We start from the raw sequence: 24352 nt of genomic DNA on the forward strand, positions 1-24352 counted from the left end.
TTCAGTAAAAAGTGGCACCATCTTTATTCATTTTACAATTTGACAATGTGAAGTCTACAGCATGGAGGGAAAACAAATGTAGATTACAGGAAATTACAGGGACAAATGGATAAGTTTGGTATTGGTCAAATCTCAAATAAAAAGGTCAAAAAAAACCTCTAGCTATTTATTTCTGTTTGTGAGGAGTTACTCAAATTAATCAGATTGTTTTCATTACACAACTACCACAGAACCATCTGAGTTTTCTAACAAATTAGCCAGACTGTCCTGTAACCGGTGTACAACAGCTCAAACTTAAACACCTAAATTCAATTCTAGTGGGTAAAAGTTCCCACAAACTCTTTTCAAAATAAAGCAAACAAAAAACATCATAATGGTTCAATATGAAAAGAAACAGCTTACATTCTGCATGGTGCTAATGTTAATAATGTGATAAACCCATGTGTGAAGGGACCCAAAAAAGACGCTGAAAGCAAACCAATCCACACACGCTAACATGCACACATGCTACACACAGGACAGATCTAAACCGGAGACGCAAACATAGATGTCATTAAAAAACAAAACCATCAAAAATAAAGGTTATGTTTATTTTTGTCTGTCAGGAGACTGAAGAATAGTTGGATAGATTTAAATGTTAGAAAAAGAAAAAAAAGAGTATCTGATAAACTAATGGACTACACTCTTAAAAATGCAGAACATCTACATTTTGTTTTTATGCACAGGAATGTCGGACATTTATTTCATTAAAAAATACAAAAATAAAATTCAAAAAGACACCCACAATCCAGAGTAATAGTCTGAGGGGGATATGTTGGACAAGGGCAGAAAGGTTTTGGGGGATTGGAGGTTCAGGGAGTGGGTAGGGGGGCGATCTGCTTCAATCTTAGTCTCCTGGGTTTACATCAAATGACCAGAGAACTGCTTCACACTGAAAAGAAAAGAGAAAAATAAATAAAAAAAAAGAAGAAGAATGCAATTCACAAGTCAATGACGGTGTAAATGTAAAGCAGAGAGGGGGTGAAATCTTAGGGGAGGAGAGGCAGGCAACAAGTGAGAAAGACAGGCAGAGAGGAAAAGGGGGAGGGGGAGGCTAGTGGCGGAAGAAGTGAGGAGGAGGAGGGAAAAAGAGGGGTGTGGTTAGGCCTTGTGTCCAAGCAGGTGCAGCACACTGAAGGGGGAGGAGAGGAGAGGAGAGGAAGAGAGAGAGGCAGGGTTAGTTATCATGGCAACACTACACTACTCATGAGACAGCGGCGGCGGCAGCAGGTCTACAGCTGTATTAGCATTCGGGCTAGCAACAACAAGGAAGTAGTGTGTATTATACGTGCCTACTGGTTGCCAAGGGAGACAGAAGAGGAGGAGCCCTTGCTATTTGGCAGACTGTGATTTGTTGTCGGTTGATCTAACTAAAAACAACAAAATCACTAGTCTTCCACACAGCAGCAGCCAGGGGAAGAATCAATCCACTCCCTGCTTCACAGTGAAACGGCTCAGACGGCAGATAGACACTTTGGTTTTGTCTTTTATTTATCAAATCGATGGACAAATGTGATAGGCAGAGAACTGTGCCAATCACAAAAAATGTCCAACTTTGTCTACTCCTTCAGAGCCATTTCATGCAAGAGGAAGGTTTGAACTAGATGCAGGTTGCATTGGGAAGAAAGGAAGGGGGTTAGTGAAGAAGAGACAGCAGGCAACAGGAGAGCAAAACCCAAGTAAAAGTGGGCTACACAGAATTTGGATGCAATTTTGGAAGCAAAGAGAAACATTTTAGGCATTTAGACTATTTTAAGTAAATCTATGTCAAAACGAGAACAAGAAGCAATTATTTTGCTGTTCTTTTCAGCTTGCATAAGTTACAAAGCTGCATGTGCTGCACTGACAAACCTTCAATGATGCAACACAACAGATGTGAGCTCAGTTGTGTGCAAAATTGCACCAAGGCTTGTAATAGAGACGTCATGTTATAAGACTTTTACACCATCAAAAATTTAACAAAATTGATTAAAAAAAAAAATACATAAAGGGTCATTTCTTTTATACACCAGAAATTCCGGATTAACACCTTTAACGTGGTCTAGACTGTACAAATACTTTAGCAGTATTTGGATATGGTTTAATAACCACATCAGGAAGTAGAAAATAAAAAGACATTATTTTGATACATTTTAGCACACACATGTTGCCATATTTGTACAATTTTGACAGTGTCACACCTGTCCTATACATAAAAATAATCTGTACTTTTTGCTTCTCCTGATCATTCAAATGATCATGTGAAAATATTGATCAAAAAGAAAACAAGAGCGGAGCACTGTGTTAGCCTAACTTTCATAGATGTGTTGCATTGACAAACCTATAGTGATGCAACGGGATAAAGCCAGATGTGAACAAGGCTTAAAGCCCAGTGACATCATAAGGGTTTAAAAGGCTTTAGCTTGAAGAAGACTAGACTAGATAGTTTGCTTGAAGAGCACAGGGAACTAAATCTACAGAGCTGGGTGAAGACCTTCTACATCTACAAAGACGCAGGTTTTATCAGAACTGATGCAGTGTCAGAACTTACCTGTTCTGTAGGAGGTACTGGGCGTTCTGGATCTGATCCTGGGTGCCAGTGATGGTTATGATTCGATCCTCAGAACCTTCCAGAGGCTCATCGATCTTGATGGAGGCTCCAGACTCGTGGCGGATCTGTTTGATCCGCTGGCCTCCCTTTCCAATGATGGAGCCAGCCAGCTGTCGGTGGGAGAAGAAGAGGAGAGGATGGAAAACAAGCATGGAAGAAACATTCAATACAAAGAGGAAAACTACAAAGTGCTAGGTTAGTAGTTGAGTTTCAATTTCAGTCCATGATCATGACAACTAGATTATCACTTGATAATTTTTTGTAATTATAAAACATTTTTTTAATACATCTGCAATTTCTCTTATTTGTTCTCATTTATTGCTTGTTTTTCCAAGTGCTCTGAATGATAGTGCTGAGTGTACTCTCACAAAAGGCATAACATGAAAAATCAATGAGAAATTATGTTGAATACTTATGATCTCACTCGCATATGATTTTTTTTCAGTAACTGAGTAACCCTATCAATACAGCATGAAAATTAGAAAATAAATTAAACATTTTTTTTGACCTAATGATGAATACTCTAGTCTTTACTAAGACAAAAACTACATCTCCTTATCTGTTCTGGGAGACAACGTGACTAATTGGTCTACAAGCTGAAAGACTAATGAAAAAATAATTTACATCAGGATAATAAGAGTGCAGATAACAAACACGTGGCTTTGTTGGGATCTTAATGTTCTTTGTGGCATGTGATGTGACTGTCACATGTCTGTCATTTACTCACATCTTTCGGGATGGTCACTTGTGTGGTGATGACAGGGCCGCCCATGTCGCTGTAGGAGCCACGTCCACCTGTTGGCAGGAGGAATAAGAGAGGTGAGGAGCAGGAATAGGGAGAAGGGAAGAAAGGGAATTAAAATCTATACTCTCCTGTATGTTATCAAACATTGTTAATCATTTTTTTTTTTTATTCTGAAGGAGGAGTGGAGACTCACCTGACTGGTAGCTATCCCAGGAGGAACTGTTGTCTGAGAGACAGAAAGCAGAAAGAAAAACTGACACAGACTCTGAATGACATGCGTCTGACATTTCATGATATTTAACGCTTAGACTGATCTCAAAAGTATAACTGACAGAATGTTCTTAAAATATTTTCTGCTTATTTTCATAAACAGAGCTTTTCTTGAGTGTCATTCAGCAGCATTAAGCTTCAATGTCCTTCTGAACATGTTACTGTGCAGATCTCATCATATGCATAAATGTTACATTCATGCAGAATGTCTGACACCGACATGATCAAATTTAAGACTAAGGCCTGAGCATTTATGCACATTTAGACATGCTTAAACATATCAATGAAAAAAGAGAAAAACACAAGGCTCATTTCTTACCATATCCTCCTCCGCTCTGTAAAAAACAGACAGAGAGACAGACGGGTTAGACATAGACCTGCAGAGTCCTCTCATCTTTGTACTGATCCTGAACAGACGCTCGATTGTAAGATCTAGTGTAAAGATGATGCAGCAGCCTCGTCCATGGAGTAGACTCAACTAAAAGACACCCAGTTTTCATCCATAAGCTAGACTCCTCCTCCTCCTCCTCCTCTCCCTCTCTCTCTCTCTCCACCCCCCCCTCCAGTCTCTCCTCGCCTCTCCATCAGCCCCCATTTTCACCTGCTATTCAGCTGCTGCTGTCGCCAGGGCAACAGGCAATTCAAAAAGCTGTTGCTGAGCAACGGCAGGCAGTATCCTGCCAGCTCTGAGCGAGGGAAGGAGGAGAGGAGAGGAGAGAGAGAGACCTTCCAGTCTGTCAACAAAGCGTTATTATTGCCTAGCAACCGACCATGGCCACCCCCACCCCCAACATCCTTCCTCTCTGAGCAGGAGAAGCAGGCTGGCCGTGAAAAGTACACAGTGAGAGGGCAATTATTGCTGATTATTATGGGGTGTCTCCGGCTGTGGTGATTATGGTCATTTGGTAGGGAGGCTTGCACCGTGCCAGGACCAGCCTGGATGCATGACAGCGGCTCACATGTGCATCTGAACATGCGTGTGCACATAGCCGACCAGCTGAGGTTTTATCATCATAATCTACCGTTACCATTACAATACAATAGACAGTCAAAACACACGGCATCTAAATCAACAAGTAAGCCTGAGGATGCTGGAGCCCAGCGAGACGCTGGAACCAGAGCTGCATGCATTTCGTGAAGGGTCACTAACCATGTTATCGCTGTAGCGATCCGGTCTGCCTCTTCTGTCACTGGTGACGAAAGTGCCATAAAGAGAGGGAGATGGTGGTGGGGGGCAGAGACGGACAGACAGAGAGAGAAAGAGATGTGGGTGGGGGAGGAAAGAAATAGAAAATGCTTTATAAAAAAATCTTGACAACATTCCAAAGGAAATTTCTGGTCTGGGTCAAACTGCACACACGCTGAGCAAGATTACAGTATAAACACGTTTCCTCTCAGCCATCTTCCCACACAGTAACAGGAACAGCTCTGACAGTGTTATAGTGAGAGAAGTGACAGGTGGTGGTGATGATTATCAGAGCCAAGAGCTGCTGCTTTTCCTCGGAAAACGGAGCTCAAATTAAGCTGAAGAAATGTGTTTGGATTTCTTCGCTGCTCCTCTAGAACATACATGTAGGGTTTTTTTTTTTTGTAACTGTCGTGTTAAACCAACGGCTCAATATGACTTCATTTATCACGTTATTGCTTGAGGTTTTTTGTGGCCATGTTATTTTATCAGGTGTCATCAAAAGCTAGAATATGAACTTATACAGACAAGCCATCAACTCGTTATTGTTAAGTGTCTTACCAAGATGTATGACACGACGTCTCCTCTACAAATTCACCATATTTATATAAGCGTTTTCTCCATAGTATTATCTAGACAGAAACACCTACACCAAAACTAAGACCAGGTTTTGGAAGAATTACTCTTAAAGCGCCACCATTTATCGCTTTGTCGTCAACTACCAAATTAAATCACCAACCTTTAAAAAGCCAATTATTCATTATAAGTAAAAACTTGACCTAAAAAGGCAAACATTCTCTAAGCAAGCTTCTATAGTACAAGTATTTAGTTGCATCTTGATTTCTCTGAGCGTTTTGACCGGATTTCTTTTGGTTCTGAACAAACAAGGAACTGAAAATTTGGACTTTTGGAAACACTGAGCAACATTTACATCTGTTGACACTTCACAGACCAGACATAAAAAAAAAAAAAACAAACAAGAAAAAAAACTTAAATGATTGAATGAACGAAAAGTCTACACAGTATTTTTTCAAGTGCCTCAGGAAGCAATTTTTTTTTTTAATATCTGATATTTAAAATTCCTTTCAACTGATATCCATAGATATATAAATGTGGCTCACAACAGTTTTAATTTTGGTAGCCATTTTAAATTCAGCTTTAGTTTTTATCGTCAGATTAAAATGTTCTTTAGTTTTAGTCACATTTTAGTTGTTAGATCCTTCAGCGTTTTAGTCTAGATTTATTTAACAAAAACATTTTAGTCCAGTTGTAGTCAATGGAGTCCTTACATTTTAGTCTTTATATTTAGTCCAAACATTTATTCTGTTTAAACAAATTTAATTATCCAATTTTGAATGTATGACAGCCCAGTAGTAATAACATTAAAGTGTAATTTTTGTCTCCTTGACAAAAACTAAACACACTTTTTTCAGTTTTTGTCACCAAAGTTATATTTTTAGTTAGCCTTAGTCTAGTCTCATGTAAAAAAAAAAAAAAAAAAAAAAAAAAAGGTAGTCGACTGACACTTTCAGTCATAGTTTTAGAACTGATTCAGACCTAAAACTTCAATCTGTAGACACACTTAAGTTTAAAGAATGAAGATGAATATATAGAAAAAACTTCAGCTGACACAGGTTTGTCCAGCCTGTAACCCCACAAACTTATTCATACCTAGAGCCAATATATCTGTTGTAAATCAGGCTGAAATTCTCACATTTGCTGTCACCGATTAATAACTTTAAGCCAATTACTGGAGATGCAGCTATCATGCCAATAATACCATGCTTTCCTATTATTTGATGTTTTTAATGCCTACTAATCAAAATCTTTTTCCTCTGCAAAGCTTTGAATTGAAAAATATAAAGCACAACAAAAAAAGGAACAAATAAATTAACAGGAGAAAATATCTGCAATGTGTAAGGTTACCTTGACTGTTGATTATTACGGCAAAAACACCAAGACCTTTTACAAAAATGAATCAAAAGTGACTGATTAACAAGATTATTCCTTGTTAAAGAAAAAAATAGGAAGAAGTTTTAGTTTAATTTTCTGTATTTGCCTTGGCAATGAACATGGAATTTAAACAAATTTGCCAGAGGGGGCCCCAACCACAGCCTCTTGCTGTATGGGGGTCTTTGACACAGCAAAGTCTGGGAACTCCTGGGTTAACAGACACAAACATACAGAACTTTGCTGCTTTATCATTCAATATTTGCTTCCCTTTTCTGAATTTAAACCTAACAGCTCACAAGAGATTTGACATGTCAAACATCTCAAACGGCCTACCTATAGCTTTCATTTACGTGCAATTGTCCACAAGACCATGTTTATACAGGAAATCTAACATCAGATTTAATACTTTTGCAACAATCACATGCTGTATTTATGGTTTATGCTGATTACAGGATAAAATCATGACAATCGAGAAAGAAAAATGCAGGTGGAGCATCTTGTTGTAGCATGCAAATTCAGCTTTATCGGTGCATTCTGAGATCAGACCACAAAATAACACCTTAGTTTGATACCAAAGAGTAGCTGCCAATGGAAGGTCTGACTTTTGTATTTGTGTGGCTTTTAAATACTGTTTGTATTGCTCACTTCAGTTGAGTTCTAAAAATTATAAGATTTTCTTCATGTCTAGATTGGCTGAGAATTCTCTTCACATACAGTTAAGAAATACAGGCACATTAATCTTTGAAGAATATTTAAATGAAATGCTACAAAATCTAAGACCTTATAGACTTGTAAGACTATTTAAAAGCCTTCCTCTTCCCCTAATTGATTTTTCATATTTAAAGACTTTTAAAGACTCCCTGTAAGAAAGCGTGTTTTTTTGAAGAAGAACAGCCTGGCTTAAAAGCCTGTGTTTTGTTGAAGAGCTGAGTAATACATTTCAGCTCCATAATAAGCTTTTGATCCCTCATAATAAGACATGTATGCAGCCTGGAATATTCTGTGAGTTAGTAGCAGATTGGATGGGTTATTTAAACAGGACATTTCAACTTCAAAACAGTCAAAAGCACTTAAAAGGGAAGAGCAAACAGGTTCATGGGGGTCAAGCTTGGGGAGTTATGCAGGCAGGAGTTCAGCAGGCAAATATACTACAGGAAAATGGATTATAGGTGGTAGTTAGTATTGAGCGTTCAGGGTGACAGGAGAGAAGAAGTTTATCAAGAGTTAATCTGTCAAAGCTATGAGAATAAGCAGTTAACTAGTCACATTCAAAACCTGCAACAATAAAGTAGTAAAGAGGGGAAATTTAGGGAATACCTCAACACTTCAATGTTATTTAAATCCATCACGGCCAATCAGGCCACATCTATAAATGCAAACTAGGCTGAAAACTTGTCAGCTCTTGTTAAAGATTCCACAGAAGCACCAATCAGTGGTATTAATGAGGAATCTTTGCTTCAATGCATTATATCAATAACAGAGTATTAAAGTATCCCTGTTCAGAGATGTAGAGGGAGGTTAGGGCAAAGATTTGGGGGCAGAAACTTACTTTGACCTCTCATCAGAGCCACGGTACGAGTCATAGTAACGATCATCTCTGTGGGCAACATGGAGATGGGAAAAAGACACACAAACACACCCAGACATACATTGATGAGCACATACTATTAATGGAATGATTATTATGAATACAAATGTGGGCTTGGTTTTCTTTCAGCTAAAAATCTACCGTAATCTTAGAGAATATTTGAAATAAAAGTTAAACAAAAAGGCTTTATGTATAAATATGCAGGAGAAATAACAGCACAGAGGGAAAGAGGAGGAAATCTACTATTCAACAGAGCCTTGTGCAGCTGAAATCTCAACAAAAAGACAAAATCTAAGGGCGCACTCACACTAGGCCATCCGTACCATGCTGTATTCTAACCATGCTAAAGCCCATTTGACCCCCTCCCTTGCCCCCCCTTTGGCCCACACTCACACTGCTCGACGCATCCAGGCCTGAACACGGATACGTCACGCGCTGACGTCATCACACGAAGCATCCACTGTTGATGAACTTAAATGTGTTGATGACTCAGTACGCATACGTATTGTTTATTGGCTGTAAAACAGCAACAGATTTATACGATATCTGATCTGACACCGGAGGTATTTCAGCTGGTCTTGGATCAGTAGCTATGTTAACTATACAGAGCCCAGTGAGGAGAAAGAAAGCGGTTTATAGTGGAGTTATCGCTCACAGCATATAATCTAGAGCCTGATCAGAGTTCCAAGCAGTTCTTCTGAATGAAACTCTGACTTTTTAACCTGTACGAGCCCCTACAGTCATTCCTCTGCATGTCCGTGTACTATCTGAATCCCCTGGCATTCCTTTATGCACCATGAACTGTGCCATCTCTCCGTGTAATTTTGGATGCCTTTCAGTGCTGCACCAAACAAGCTATCATGTCACAAGACAGCCTGTGTCCAGAGCAAGATTAAATGTTCAGATAAAAGTTTTTTAGAGCAATTTGAATCATCTGATGAGAGCTGGAGGTGAATATGCCACAGGTTTAATAAACGATACTCCTTTCAAACAACAGCGACAATTTCACCTCTTAATAACATGAAATAGAACTAAAGGTAAGTTAATTCAGTGAATGATAGTGTGGTATTATAGTTTTATAATAAGAGAAGTTAAATCAGCCGTGAGATTAACCTCTTCACACACTTGTGGGCATATTTGTCACTCTCCTTTACGCACATAGGATGAAAGGTGTTTGTTATCCTGTGAGTTGCTGTTTGTGGCTCAAACAAGGGAAGAAGCTTAATTAACAAACCAAAAAAACCTCTCACAGCTGTTAAAGCCCAACTTTGCTAGAAACTGGTCAGAAATGTGGACTGGACTGGGATCCATTAGAATGAGGTCGTAGTGCAGCTCTTTAATTCTTATAAAATCTTTGTAACTTGTTGAAATACAATGAAACAAAATATATAGTTCTCACTATCTTTCTAGAAAAAAAATCCTGCTGTCTGTTGCATGGTACAGACAGCATGGAGAAACGGGCCCATGCACGGTACGGATAGCCTAGTGTGAGCGCGCCCTAAAACTTTGAACAGCTAACTAGTGAACTGGATCATGCAAGATTTTTCTCTCAGTGTGTGGTGAAATTAAAAATGTGTCTGTTTTTATCCATCTTAGGCAAGGACAAAAAACTCTGCAAGTGTCCACACACCATGTAAGGTGTCACGTCTGGGCATGAGCAGAAAAAGAAGCAAGAGAGAGAGTGACAGACAGAGGAGCTGCAGACGAGGCACTATCTCTGCTCATATCTTACCCTCCTCTGTGTGGGTGTCCCATGGGCATGTTGCGACCGCGACCGCTCCCCCGGCCACCAACCCTGCTAGGGTGGGGTGGAGGAGGACCTCGGCGAGGACTCATCTCGTCGTAGTCTCGGCGGGAGGGGGGTGGGGGTCCTCGCCCCCCTCTGCTTGAGGGCATTCGGTCAAAGCCACGTTCTCCACCGCTTGACCTTCCCCCACGCATGGGGAACCCTCCGATGAGCCTGCGACCACCGCCCCTCTCTTCAAACATCACAGTGAATCCGCCGTACTCGTAGGTTTCGTCATAGAAGTTGGGGTCGTAGGGCTGTGCTCGACCCTTTATGGGAGCCTGGTAATTTAACAAAGTAGGAGATAGACTAATTTTTAAAAAAGGATTTCAAAAGCCAAGTTTACAGTAAAACTTCACAAATTAATGTTCTTATGCATCTAAACATTTTTTTTTCTTACATCACCTTAAATTGCTTGTCTTTTATTCTACATACTTTTATCACGTACTACTTTAATTGCCATTTAAGATCTTTGGCATCATTCCCATTCCTGATAATTGTTATCTTTGTTGACTTTTGTGCTAATATAGTTACTATTGTTGTTATATAAAGTCCTGCTGGCTATTAATACAAAGGCATACACATGCTGCAGACACTTTGTAGTATTACTCATACTTGTGTACTTAAAGATTGCTGTACTCATTTCATTCTGTGAGAGTTTTATGTGTTAAAAAAGTAGTCACTACAAAGATGCAGACAAAACAAGAGTCTCTTGCGAGTCTCTCCCCCCACAGGTGGAGGCTGATGCACTCAGGAAAGAACCAGAGCGGTCGTCCTTTGCACCTTTTTAAACTGCAAAATGTGACTCATGCTCATGTTTTTCTTTTGATTTGCCCGTCTGAGTCTGTTGAATCACCTTATACAGATACAAACTCCTTTAAAATGAATGCAAGGTGCATTGCCAGATTTGAGGAGACCTGGAACTGTTTTTAAGGGTTAAAACATGTTGATAGAAGTGTTCACATTGCCATCAACTAAATCTTCAAGGCAAAAGAAGGACAATGGCTGTGTGCATTTTTTTGTTGATTTCATTTTGCTAACCCTTCACAAATAAATCAGAACCACATCAATTTTTCAATATAACACTAATTGCTCTGAAAGGGAGTTTTATGTTCTCACACATGCAAAGATTTTCAAACAGTGTGAGCATTACTTTGCCCTAGAAATCAAGGTTCTCGCATCTACCTCATCATAACCATCAATGCACCGTCAGTCAGTGAGATATTTATTCAGCAGCTTCACTAACTTGTTCTAAGTCTATAAACCTTGAAAATTCAAAACACCTCATGAATAATTAGATTCTTACTTCAGCAATGAGCTCCAGCATAGTCTTGATGCACTCCACCACCCTCTCCGTTTTCCCGCCAACCAGCACCACCCGGTCTGTCGACTGAGGACAACACTCCTGAAACAGCTTGATGCTGGTCTTTGTGTTCTGGAGGAACAGTAGACACAGGCGGGGTTAAAGGAAACTTAACTACACATTAGCAAAAGAAAACCTCCTAGTATTTATAAATACTGTCACTACCGGGTATTTTTACATCTGCAAAGGTACATTAGGTCTTGTTGGACTGAAAATGCTTGACTAACAAGAACATAACAGTTATTGAACTGATTCGATACAACACAAATTATATAAAAACAAATTCAGCACCAGCTGGGTGTAATCCAGTGTATTCTGGCTGAAACGTGTTTGACATTACTCACACATTTCAGTGTGTAAACTGTTTAGCAGCTGATTTGATTACACAGAGCTGATCTCCATCCCTTGAATAAACATACCTCTCGGAGCTCCTTGATCTTGGCTCCCTTCACGCCGATGATGGAGCCAGCCAGGCTCTGATGGATCAGCAGACGCAGCTCACAGTCAAAGTCCATGCCGTTGTACTGCTGGTACTGAAGGGGGAAAAAAATTAACATGCAATGACAGTTTTCTAACCATGTGCTTTAAATAAAAGAATGTGTCATTTGTAATGATTGACAGGATTGAAAATTGCCTTACATTAACAAAACATGAATAAAACTACAGATCTTCAGTCAGGAAACTGCTGAAGCAGAGAACACTGGGAAGAAGTCTTTGCAACTAAAACTTCTATATTCTTTCTTGTGGTATTGAAACAAGTGTTAAAATTTCTAGTATCATATCAAAGATTAAAATTCTAGTATTGTGACAACCACATCTCAAAGCCCTTCAAGGCAAATCATACATGTGATAAAATGATATATATATTCAAAAAAGACATTTCTTTCCAAGTTTGATACCATTTCAGTCTGACAAGACTCAAACTTGCCCAGCAATGCTGCTGACTGCACTTTTGCCTTTAATTGCCTATTAAGGTAAAAGGGTGTAAAGGACAGGACTGATAGAGACCATAAAGACATTTAAATACTTTGATAATTTCTGATACCACACATTATTCAGAACATTGGTAATGTTATTTAAAAAGGAAGACCTGGAGTCTTTTTTTAAATCAAAAAGCTGTGCTGAGCAAAAGAAAGGGAACGAGTACTGTCTTTAGCACAAACACAAAAGCAATATTTCAAAAGCTTTCAATGTCTTTGTGCAATTTTTGTTAATTAAAAGAAATAAGTTAAAATATACTGGGTGCTTAAGACTTTTATTTTTACTCCAATTGTACTGAAGCATTTACAAGTGACGTATCAAGGTCTAAAATTCCTATTATGACCACCCTACTATAGAGCAAATCTTAGCCATTTAGTCATTGATATGATGACTTGATTTGTGTAATGTGACACAATCCAGTAAACCAAAAGATTCAAAGCCTGGCACTACTTTTAGCAGTTTCTTACTCACAATTTCTGGTTAATGGAATAAATGTGGTGGTCAGACTGTATGACCCAAGTCTGTCAAATCTGACAGACTGTATCATTTTGAAGCAATACAGTCTCCATTAAGAGTGGAAGTAATACAGTATCCCAGGGCAGTAAAAATTGCTACTGTATTGCTTCAATTACCATCATGACAACGATGCTGCATAATGAGCACTTTTAAAATAAATGCCTTGAGAATATGTGTCCATTTCCACCTGCAGCACCCCTGCATGTGTGAGAAGATGCTTTAAAAGTCATAACAGAACTCCTGTTAATTATGCTGGGCAAATTTGGCATTAGATGAGCAGGCACATATGTACAGGTGCATAGAAATTCCCGTACCATGGATCGGCATGGTGCTTGCACCACAGTATGGTCTACTCCAAAATCAAACTTTTAAAAGTGCACCGCTTGTGAGTTTAAAAACACTATCATTTCTCATCACTGATCCAGACCTGGAAAGAAAATTTAAAGTTTATTGATAACCCCAGGCAGCAGCCATGCTAGGCACTCTCAAAACCACCGAAGTTTTTTTTTTTTTTTTTTTTTTTTTAAATGTTAAACTGAACCTTTCTGACAGGAAATGTAGATCAAGTTTACTGGTGCTTGATGGTTATTTTTTGCTCTGAAGTATTCTGTAACTTTCTATAAGGTCTCCATAAAGTGAAATCTCGGCAGAAGGAAGCTCACCACTGAAACACAACACTAAAACAAATGCGTAGCCTAATATTTAAGTGGAATCTTTTTCTGTTTATCATTTCTCATTATCTCATTAAAGGGAAGTAAAAGAGAGCATGGATCTGCCATAGCCGAGAGGAACAAAGAAACTTCATTTCATTCTCTGTCCTAATGCAACTTATTTTATTTGTTAAGTAAAATAACAATGCCTTGACTGTAAATCACCGCCAGCGCTTCTGTAAACGCTGCCTTATAAACTTGAGTCATACTTTTAACCCAAAGTTGCTGCAAGTGAAAGAGAGAGGAAAGTCTAAATTTCTAATGTGAGTTTGGACAGTGTCCCAGAGTTTGCCTCTAATGTTGTGGAACTGAATTATCCAATATTTAGTGCCCAGGATGTGTATATTTCTGTTGATTTTGTGTCAAAAGGGAGACATTGTGATCGTTTACTTAAATTCAATCGAGGTTAAAAATCTTGTATATGACAGCCATAGAAACAACCATGTATGTGTTGCTTTATCCTAGTTCAAACATTTGTGGGTTACAGTTTTCCACCTATAAACTACGGTTACAAAGCAAAAGTGCCATGAATGGCCTTGACGCATAGTGTAGAAAAACACATTTTGAGCTAGTGCAATTTAACCTTTCCATTCATTCATTTTCAAGTTAAACAGAGCTAAAGATGCAAAACATATGTGGTGTACATTTACAGCAAGCGCTTCCATCTGATCCACAACACAGCAGCCATTTACAGATTTTGGTTAATGTCACCTATTATATACAGGTGAAGAGTTTCTTACCTCTTCCAGTGTGGGGATAATTTTAAGCAGGATTTCGCCAACTGTCTCGATGTCGGCACTGATGCTCAGGATGCTTCATATATCACCCACCAAAGAGACAAGCCACAGCCACGCAGAGGGTGGGGATGGGGTCGCCAGCAAGGCAATCCCAGAAGGAAGGGAACAACATATCAGATCAGAGAATTCATGACATCCCCCTTTTTCCTGCCAAGATTCACACACCCAGCCAATTGAACAAACTCAACGCTGAAACTAAGAGCTAAATAAAATGCTGAGATTCTGTTTTCTTTTAACTTTTAAATGTATTTTACGGATTATTCAACACAGTAAAACCAGAAAAAAGCAGGTTCCCAAACAATGCAATGAAAAGAAAGGTATTTTATCCAGAGAAAGGAAAAGAAGAGACAAAATAAAAAAGGGGGACCCAAAGAAAAGTGACTGCATTTGGTGACTACTGAAGGGGCAAGACGGGGAGGGTGAAGCCTGAGGACTAACTGGCAGAAATAGGCACTCAAGGCACCAGAAAGCAAAGTTTGGTGGATGCACACCACAAAAACACAGACATGGTTAGCAACAAAACTTGGAAAGTCTGGAGAAGACACACAATTATCCTCTCTGTTAATGTAAAGAAATTGTAAAAACAATTTTGTAGTCTGCATCCACCTTAGTACCATTATAAAATAAACAATGAATTACTGATTAAGAGAACTGAAGCACAGTTTGTACATGGAAATAAAATGGTAGACAGCTGAGGAAGTTTCAGAGCAGATTATACCATGGGGAAAATCAAGTTTGCCACCACCGGGGTTTGATGCATTTTTAGGGGAATGGGAGAAGCAATAAACCAAAGTATGCAGAGATGAGTGGGACTGGGGAAGGGGTTATCTGTCATTTCAATAGCTCCAGCAGTCAATAACCAAGTTCAGATGAAGCAGAAGACAGGGAGGAAGAGACACACAAACGCACACAACAGTAGAGTCCTAGCTTGCCTTTCAGGATGGATGGACAGTCTGAGTCTATTGGTAAAATGAGGGCATCACAAGGAAAGAATGGGATGGTGCGAGAAGCAGGTGAGCTTATGACACTAACGAAACAAACAAGACCACCAAGATATCCACTCTGACGGGGGGAGGGAGGTGAAAACGCGAAAGATAAAGAGGATAGGTAATCATCAATGAAAATTAAAGAAAAATAACACGGACATATTGCACAGATCATAGAAAAGATTTTTAAAAGACAGTGGCAGATTGTGGAAAAACCCTGACAACACCAGCCTAAGTTTCAATGTTGAGGTGACTTTAAAATGGCATATAAAAGGATGTTGACATGGCTTTTACAGGCAGATTTGGACATGAACGCATTTAGGCATTTTGACTAGTATACTGTGAGAACAGGTAGGTTAAAATACAGTGACTTGACAGAGGCAGGATGACTATTTATTATTTTCATCTTCTTGTTTGTTTGACCTGTAGTCAGGCAGTGAGAGGGAGGAGCTTAGGGACATACCGCTCAGGCCCACTGCTGTCTGGGACTGACACACTGGCATTGTACTGGGCGTGGCATGGGCAGGGGCCAGGGCCATTCGAGCACAGATGTCAATCAAGTAAGGCGCCCATTTAGGGACAGGGCACGATTATGGACAGGGCCAACCAGGGTGTCAGGTGGGCGGGCGCAGGAGGGGCCATCCAGAACATGGGCAACAGAGGAGGAAGTGGGCAAAAAGTCAACAGTAAAATAATAAACAAGGGAGAGGGAAGAGGGAAGAGGAATACATTTTTAATATACAGGCTCTACACTGTTCAAACGTGACTTTAATTTGATTCTCTCAGAGATTGGTTCGTCAAAGAGAGAAAAGGAGAACATGTGACATTGGAACATGGGTAATGGCATATTAAGAACATGAAGATTTCAATGTTGGGGAATAGACCAGAGACAGTGAGAAAGAGGGGTAGAACAAATTGTGAAGGGCTACAGAAAAAAGGCAATGACTTCATGAATTAAGAAATGGCCAGGCTGCCTTAGCACTTAAAAAGTTAGCTTGAGCTGCAGGTGGCCTCAATTGAAACTGCAATGTGCCTCCAGAATAAAATTACAAAAGCATCAGTGTGAATGAATTTTAAAATGACATGAAATTGGACTTTTGCTCCAAGAGCCAGTTTAGCTGAGGCAATCACAAGATGTTTTATGTAAAAAGAAAAACATAAAACCCATCCCAAAGGGATTTAAAAAGCTCATATGAACTCAGGCATCAGCTAACCACACCCCTTGTTTACACAAAACCAAAAATTGACAAATACCAAAATTGTTTTTAATCAGTTATAAAAGTTACATTTTTGAAGAGAAGCTTCCTTGGAGAGGGGGGCTGACTCGCTTTGAGATGCTGAACACCAGTGAAGGGAGAAGTAAAAAATATAATAAAATAAAGGGGCGAAACTAAATAAAGACTGAGCAAATAAAGCAGAAATACTCACGTCTGTGCGGAGGGCTTTGATGTTTTTGCCACCTTTCCCAATTACAGCTCCTGCATTCTGAGGACATAAAAAACCTATTACTAACACTGAAAGCATCACACTGAGAAAAGTCAAGGCATCACCATTACATTTAACGTCAGTAAAAGAACAACATCTTTGTGAAGAATAGATTATTTTAGTCTGGCATCAGTTCAAAGCATCAAAAATAAAACATTTTTTAAAAAGAAGAAGTAGAACACGGCAGTCTTATTTTGGGTTTACAGAAGCGGAGAAGATAAATTGTAAAATCATGTAACAGTTTGTCATGAATGTGAAATGAAAGCAGGGCTGATTTACTTTGCTCTGCAGGAGGATGCGAAGCTCAACCATCTCGTCCGAGTTCCTGGAGCGCTTGAATGATTTCTGCTCATCTGCATCCTCAGCAGGGCGCTTACCTGGCATCCAGAGATAAAAACACACAATGACAAACCTGCATACACAAGCTTTTACAAAATTAAATTACATTTTCAAAGAACCAGATAGTTGCAAAGCACTCTTTATGTTTTTTTGTTATATTATCATTTTTTCTTACATTTGCATTCAGCTGATTTTCATAATAAAATCAAATGCTGCACAGATAAACGTGTGAAAAATGGGCAAAGATTTGTGTAATCTTTCTATGAAGGCATGATCATTAGCGAAGAAAAACACAAAATAAATATTGCTTAGGTCCCTGAAATTGCAAAAATATTCAGTGAATTAAGAGGGATACAAAGTGAAAGTCACCTATAATACATAATTTCTTAAATTTCTATACTTCAAAATAAATGAACATTTGTTTCACTCTTACATGGTCTATCATGCTAATACATTTGATAAAAATATGAATTTTAACAATATAAAAAATAAGAATAATATAGAAGATAGAGCTGAATATATACCGTTGGTCTCTGTGTTGCTGAATGAAGTGTCCTCTTGCTGTTCAATTTCTGTGTCCATGGTCTTCTGACAGCGGATGAGATGGGGATGGCTCCTCGGTCCAGGGAACAGTTGTAGACGGCAGGAAGAGAGAAGCAGAGAGCTGGACCCTGTGAGCTGTGGTGGTCTGTTAGCATAGTAACAGAGGAGGAAAGGAAATTATATAATTGAAGCTGCATGGTCACGATGTGGCCATTCAGGACGCTGTGGTGACAAACGGAGGGAAAAGTGCAAAGATAACCAGCACTCACCGATATTTATTAGAGGGATAAGGGCGTGTTGATAGGCGGAACTAAATAAGCAAGGACCAACAGCTGCTGCGACCTGTAAATGAGGGAGAGGCTGCTTCAAGTACTACCGTTTGAAAAACTGGTTGAGTGATAGTTAGGTTTGACTCAGTATTAATAAAACAGGCATTCATTTTCAACTGCATCTGACTGTTGAATATTTATTTAAAATAAACAAACAATTATGTATTGTATTATGATAGCATGAGTGGAAAGAAAAGCAAGCGATCGTGCCATGTCCTGAAATAGCAATTATGACAAAGATTAATCATTGAGATAGTTGTCAGTCGGTGTTTCGGTTAAAATGGAGACTGTAAGAACCACAGCCGCATTCGACCGACTATCGCTGGCTAACACGGTCAACCGTTAAACCGTAACACCGGCTGTATCCTGCCTGACAACATCGCAAGTCTTAACCTCTGGTAACTGTGAACTTTGAAACTGCCATAAGTCAAATTTGATCAATAAAACGCAGCAAGTGAACGATTCGAAAGTGAATAGTCCGAGGTAACGCGTTTACGGTAGCTGATGCTAGCTAACGGGGTAGCTAGCTAACTAGCCTGGAGGGAAATGCGTTAGCTGCGAGCTTCGTCGAGAACGTGTGAATAAGCAATTCTGCGAATCGTCTATAGCCTTTATTTAAAACACATAGTTAATCGCATTCACACGAGGCATCAAAAACAAGTTCTAAATTTAACACAGTGGGGTGGTCAAACATCACCAATCGGTCAATACAAAAAGCACTCGGAGTTATTCATGTTAGCTGCTAGCTAATTTCGCCATGTTGCCATAAATTCAACGAGCACAAGGAGTAGGCAGGCCAGCTAATTAGGCAGTATCTCACCGAACGCACAATACTTCATAATGACCGCTAAATACAAAAACACTACCTCGAATACCTGAGCAGTTCAACTACACTGTGAATATTTTGCACGGAAAAAGAGCAAAATATCGTCAAAACACGAACCTGCAGTGGTACGCCTCACTCGTCCCCTTTCTTCTCTACCTAACCTGGAGATGTGCAAAATGAGCTAGAGAGTGCTTATTGGTTGAAGAGAACTCATATCAAAAATATGAGTAATGTGATTGGCTAGAAGAGACGTCAATCATTCAAGCGGAGGCGTTTCCAGCGCGACAGCATAAGCCCTCCTTCCGGGAGACTACCGGATCTAAGTTATCTTTTTGCCGTCAAGTAAATCCTGTTTTAATAGTAATTGTCTCCATTCTTATGTTAATATTTGACTTTCTAAGACGCCCTTTAATTGTTTGCCTCAAGACATGCTTACGTATATCAGCTCTTTTGTCGTTTTGAATGGACACAAAGCTGAGGTAAAGTAGCGACATTACTAAACCGGTTGAGTTGGTCAACTTTGGCGCCTTTGTCACTTTCACCACCAACCTGAAGCTACATGCGTACAAGGCTGTTTTCATGCCTGTAACTACGTCATTATTACAGTTTTCAGGATTTTTTCTGTCTCAATGTATCTCTTTGCTTTCTTAACTAAATCTTTTCTCTTTCCTCCGTAGTACTCATCCGTGACTATCTGCAGAGACACAAGGCTTATCTGTGCTGAGCTGATCACAGAATAATAACAAAAGGTAATCCCCCTGTGTTACTGAATCACAAATATCTAATCTTTGCTGTCGACAATTCAATTAGAGATTAGGTGTCAAGTGCTTGTGGTGATACAGGTAGGTGATGACCCCTCAACACCACAAGCCCTCAGGATCTGCAGTTTCATGCCATGAATCAGTGTAAATGCTTTTTCTAATACAGCTTAATCATAATGCAGATGCATTATAGTCTGAAACAGGAGATATTTGTGAGCAATAGCTTAAAAATAACAACTTCCAGTAGGGTTTCTATGATAGCAGAAGTGTAAACTTTGAATCTTTACCTCTGCAAATCAGATGGCATCAAATGCCTATTTAAATACCACTGCAACAAACCAGAAACTCTGCACCCAGTATATGTAAAGTTATTGTTATATAACAAAAATTGTACACAGATTGATGTACACACTACAGTCCCACTCATGACACTATTATGAAACAGATGTGCGAATTACTGTGCTAGTTATTTTCCTGTTTTGGTTTCTATATCAACCTTTACACAACATTGACTCTTAACAGAGAGAGAAAAGAGGTTTTGCACCCAAAATGCATGATTTATTTTTACTGTAAGTGCCTTAATGCCTTTTTGGTCATTTTGCATCATAGGGAGATTGCAGATTCATTGTATGCTGGCTCATGTAATGACCGTAAAGTACTGTATCTTCTTCCTCTTTGAAGTTCAAAATTCTGATATTATCCTTTTATAACCTCTAGGAAAAGGATGTCCCCTGAGATGCAGACAGTTGCCCGTGTTACTCAAACCTGGCTGCAGGCCTCTTGGCATGTCCAGGTGCCCATCGCCTGGCTGGAAGCCTGTGTGGAGTTTCTACAGGAAGAGGCAGGAGGAGTGGGTCGTCTGTCACAGCAGCAAATCAACCAGCAGGTATGAACAAAAGTCTAAATGGGCAAGCTAGGGCAAATGATTAAAATCAGTTTAAATGCATAGGTTGCTATCTTGTCACTGAAGTTTGCAACTTGAGTGGTGCATAGAAGCAGGTTGTGTGAAAAGGGAGGAAGATGATCCTACTAGTTCATTTTTCCAACCATACATGGACTCTTACTTAATTGACCCTTGCCACTAAATGCCAGGACTGGTTTCTGGCTGCTGTTTTCCCACTGCTGTTTCTATTAATTGATTTAGTTTTTATTTCAGGACTGAAATTTCTTTTTATTCATCACAGCAGCTCCATCTATAAAAATAAAGACAAGATCCAAAAGATGGATAGATCTGACACATTTGAAAGACCACACAAGTACTCAAAGCCATTCTTTAGTTTGACAAAATAGAATTTTTACATACTTGAGTGATAGATTGAAATACTTTTTCTATGGAAGATGGTATACTAGATAATCTTTAGAAGGTAGACTCACTTTAAGGCCAAGTTAAATAATGTTAAAATGCATTTATATAGTCAGAACCTAGAAAGCATGACTCATAGATCCTAGAAGTAACAAAAGCCAGATACACTGTTTATTAAAATCAGCTGAGTATAAAGACAAAAAATATTTTAGGATCATCTATTGGTCTTACAAATCCTGTCTTCTGATAAAACATGCAAATAAAATGTCAAAATGTTGTGTAAACAGCATGAATCCGCCCTGTTAAGTGTCATTTGTGCCAGCTGGTGGTGGCGTCATGTGGGGTCTGTTTTTCAGCATTTACGCATCATTTGTACACCAAAGTGGACCTAAATATTGTGGGGGACAGCTGTGTCCTTCCATAGCCAGAATTCGTATCTATTTTCAAATATTTGAGGAGGCAGCGCTTAATTTCTTGCACAAATCATCTCCTGATGGATCATGGAACATGACAGTGATATCATGAAAGAGGCACACATGATCAGCATGTTTCACTGAAGGAGGGCATTTTTTGATGAAGAATATGATGTTCAAATAATGATTAAGAGACCAAAAATCTGCAGGGACATCGTGATGCCACTGAGTCATTATGCCTCAGTATTCATGAACTGTTAGAAATTTTTGTTGAATAACATTTTTGAAGAACTGTCATTTTGGTCACAAAAATGTTATCTGATACAAAGTTTATTATGACTTTTTCTTGTTAAACAACGGGATTTTTATGTTGTCGTGAATGCATCAATGTCTTTGTCATGTCAGATATTCAGGTCGATTTATTTCACATTTATTGGTCAATTACACAATCAAACTTTCGTAATGAATAGTGATATGTTTTTGGTACCCATTCAGCCATGAGATATACAATAAATAGACATGAAATGAATTGAACATACAGAAAACAATTCCCAAGAGTACAATTTCAACTTAAAATATAAATATTTTAAATTATGATGTAAAATAAAGAGATATGTGATTTTTTTTATTTATTTTTCCAGCAAGGAAATACCTTTAAAGCCAAGAAGCATAAATCCAAATGTCAACCTTTAACCCCTGCTAACTTTGTGACCTATCATAGGCACTGGACCAGTGGTTGCTGACAGACTTGAGGGACCTGGACCACCCTGTTCTTCCTGAAGGGATCAGTCAGGCTCAGAAGACCGAACTCAGCGGCATCTTCTGTGTACAGGTAAAAGATTAATTAATGTTTAATGCATGCAAGAGACTCTGTTTGTCTGTTTATGAGTGTTTATACTGCTAGTGCTGTGCTCCTAATGGTTAGCACTGGTCCAGGGTTTTTCCCGCATATCAAATTACATGCCACATCCAGCTCTCAAATCTCTGATGTCATGAAAACTTATTTTCTGTCGAGCATTGCAGTAAGAGGATGTCATTTTTAACTGAAATAGTGGTATTATGCCGATGTGGTGGTGCTGTATCAGCAGCAGGCAAGCAAGACGCGCACAGAGCAGAGCACATGTGAGCTCATCCCTGTATGGTTTTCTTTTCCAGTCAACTTTCCATTAATGTGCTTTGAAACAGCCCCTGAGAGCAACCTGCCCTTTCAGCAGGGACTTTCTGTGGCTTACCTTTCTTGTGAACGGTGCCAATGATTGTCTTCCAGTCAAGTCAGCAGTCTTCCCCATGATTTTGGTTGTGTGTACTGAACCAGAATGAGAGAATGAAGGCTCAGGGAACCTTGGACTTTACTACAGTATTCTAATATTTTTGAGATAGTGGATTTTTGTGAGCTGAAAGCTGAAATCATCAAGATGTAAACAAAAAGTCTTGAAATATTTTCCTTTGTTTGATAGAATTCTAGAATTTCTTGAAATTTAGCTGTCTGAAGTAAGTCACAGGGAAAAATAACTTTTACATGATAATATAATTTTTGGAGATGCATCTGTGTTTTCATTGTGTCTTGTGTAAATTCAGTCAGCTTGGTTGGAGCTTTAAAAATTGTTTGAAGTACACTACTGTGTGGTAACAAGGCAGCCTAGTTACTCTGTTTTTAGTCTTTATTTTATTTTTCCCATCTCTGGTACGGCCTTTTGTATGTTTCAGATTATTTTTCAACAAGGTAACAATACATAGAATTAACAAAATTGCATGGCAAGCTTTTGTAACAAAAATAATTTTGTTCAGTTTAAAGGGGAAAATGACTGGAGTTCACTCATGTGCCATATTCTAACAAAGCTCTGCTGGATTTCATTTTTCTTTCAGATAGAAAAAGGAAACTCAGCTGGAAACCCAGAGACAGGAATTCTGTGATAGGTCAAGGAATTACTGCCATTACTCTCTTATTTTATAAGACAGGGTTGCATAACCATTTCTCATCTCTCACACATGAAGGGAAATAACACATTTCAAGTTTAATAAAAAGTAAATAAAAATTAAATAAATATGTTAAGTGGTTCCAAGTATGCAATGATTGACACTACACTATGCTTGTTACTTTAGTGTTACATTTCACGGGATAGTTTTAGTTAAATACACAGGAAACAGTCATTATAATCAAAAGTGTCTCTCTGTTTTAGGTTGACTCACTACTGGATGTCAGTCAGCCTGCGTACAGTCAGCTGCAGAGCTGGAGGGGAACCGAATGTGCCAACGACCAGGTGTCGGCTGTCACACAGAGCACACAGAGGCCCTGGGAGGCCAAACCAACCCGTATGCTACTACTGCAGGTCAGAGACCATAAAAACTCAAAGTAACTTTATAAATAAAATACACAAGCGGCAAAGTAGTTGAGTAAACATTTGAAACTAAAAGGACAAATGAGGAGGGATGGTTTCCTTCCCCTTTAAATTAAACCATCAAGCCTTTTACACACAAGCACAAAACTCGAAAAGTAAAAGAAACAGCGTGACTTTACTCAGAATGTTCCTGATGGTTCCCTTGCAAAATGTCAAGCTGGTAATTTTCAGGAAAATTCAAGGTGAGTGAGTGGACAGGGTGATGGCTTTAATATCCTGCAACTGCTGTGTAATCAAGGCCATTTACATGAAATAATAAAACGGCCTCTTACTATTTTTCTCTTTGATTGTTGACACCGTGGAAACATCCAGTTACAGGCAACAACATGCATATAAAAGTAAAAACTGGTGGGCTCAGTTACACTGCGTAGGGCATTTTATAACTTTTGCAGCATCCGTTTATGTCCTTGCTTCTTGAGACCCCATTTCTCCTGCAAAATTCTC

General features: G+C 39.0%; 2 protein-coding genes across 6 annotated transcripts in view; one reads left to right on the plus strand and one right to left on the minus strand.

Annotated features, from left to right (window-relative positions):
- Positions 1-19210, minus strand: hnrnpk (heterogeneous nuclear ribonucleoprotein K). Of its 3 annotated transcripts, none has more exons than XM_041786545.1 (17): positions 19150-19210; positions 18147-18219; positions 17859-18022; positions 17275-17372; positions 16939-16995; positions 15974-16017; positions 14468-14540; positions 11940-12053; positions 11464-11592; positions 10104-10438; positions 8333-8380; positions 4795-4834; positions 3964-3979; positions 3568-3600; positions 3357-3424; positions 2570-2739; positions 1-931 (listed from the first exon to the last, which is right to left on the minus strand). In XM_041786545.1, the coding sequence occupies exons 3-17, from the start codon at positions 17914-17916 to the stop codon at positions 901-903; spliced, it is 1314 nt and encodes a 437-aa protein (XP_041642479.1). In that variant the 5' UTR covers positions 17917-18022; positions 18147-18219; positions 19150-19210; the 3' UTR covers positions 1-900. The 3 variants fall into 3 exon arrangements, with proteins under 3 accessions (XP_041642479.1, XP_041642480.1, XP_041642481.1); XM_041786546.1 differs by having other exon boundaries at positions 19073-19155; XM_041786547.1 differs by lacking the exon at positions 19150-19210 and adding an exon at positions 19082-19105.
- Positions 18282-24352, plus strand: part of rmi1 (RMI1, RecQ mediated genome instability 1, homolog (S. cerevisiae)) — a 22836-nt gene continuing 16765 nt past the window's right edge. The window contains exons 1-5 of one of the 3 annotated variants that reach the window (XM_041786543.1): positions 18282-18604; positions 19710-19781; positions 20511-20679; positions 22231-22341; positions 23690-23839. In XM_041786543.1, the coding sequence (XP_041642477.1) occupies positions 20518-20679; positions 22231-22341; positions 23690-23839 (423 nt within the window). In that variant the 5' untranslated portion in view covers positions 18282-18604; positions 19710-19781; positions 20511-20517. Of the gene's footprint in view, positions 18605-19341; positions 19512-19545; positions 19618-19709; positions 19782-20510; positions 20680-22230; positions 22342-23689; positions 23840-24352 lie in introns of those variants that run through there. The other 2 variants (XM_041786542.1, XM_041786544.1) reach the window with 2 other exon arrangements.

This window comes from Cheilinus undulatus, linkage group 5 (assembly GCF_018320785.1).
Source record: "Cheilinus undulatus linkage group 5, ASM1832078v1, whole genome shotgun sequence".
Taxonomy (NCBI): Eukaryota; Metazoa; Chordata; class Actinopteri; order Labriformes; family Labridae; genus Cheilinus; species Cheilinus undulatus.

Coding starts and splice junctions, on each gene's coding strand:
- hnrnpk (XM_041786545.1), bottom strand. CDS start 17,916: ATGGACACAGAAATTGAACAGCAAGAGGACACTTCATTCAGCAACACA. Junction 8,381..10,103: donor GGACACCCACACAGAGGAGG/GTAAGATATGAG, acceptor TGTTGCCCACAG/AGATGATCGTTACTATGACT. Junction 932..2,569: donor CAGTACCTCCTACAGAACAG/GTAAGTTCTGAC, acceptor TTTTCTTTTCAG/TGTGAAGCAGTTCTCTGGTC.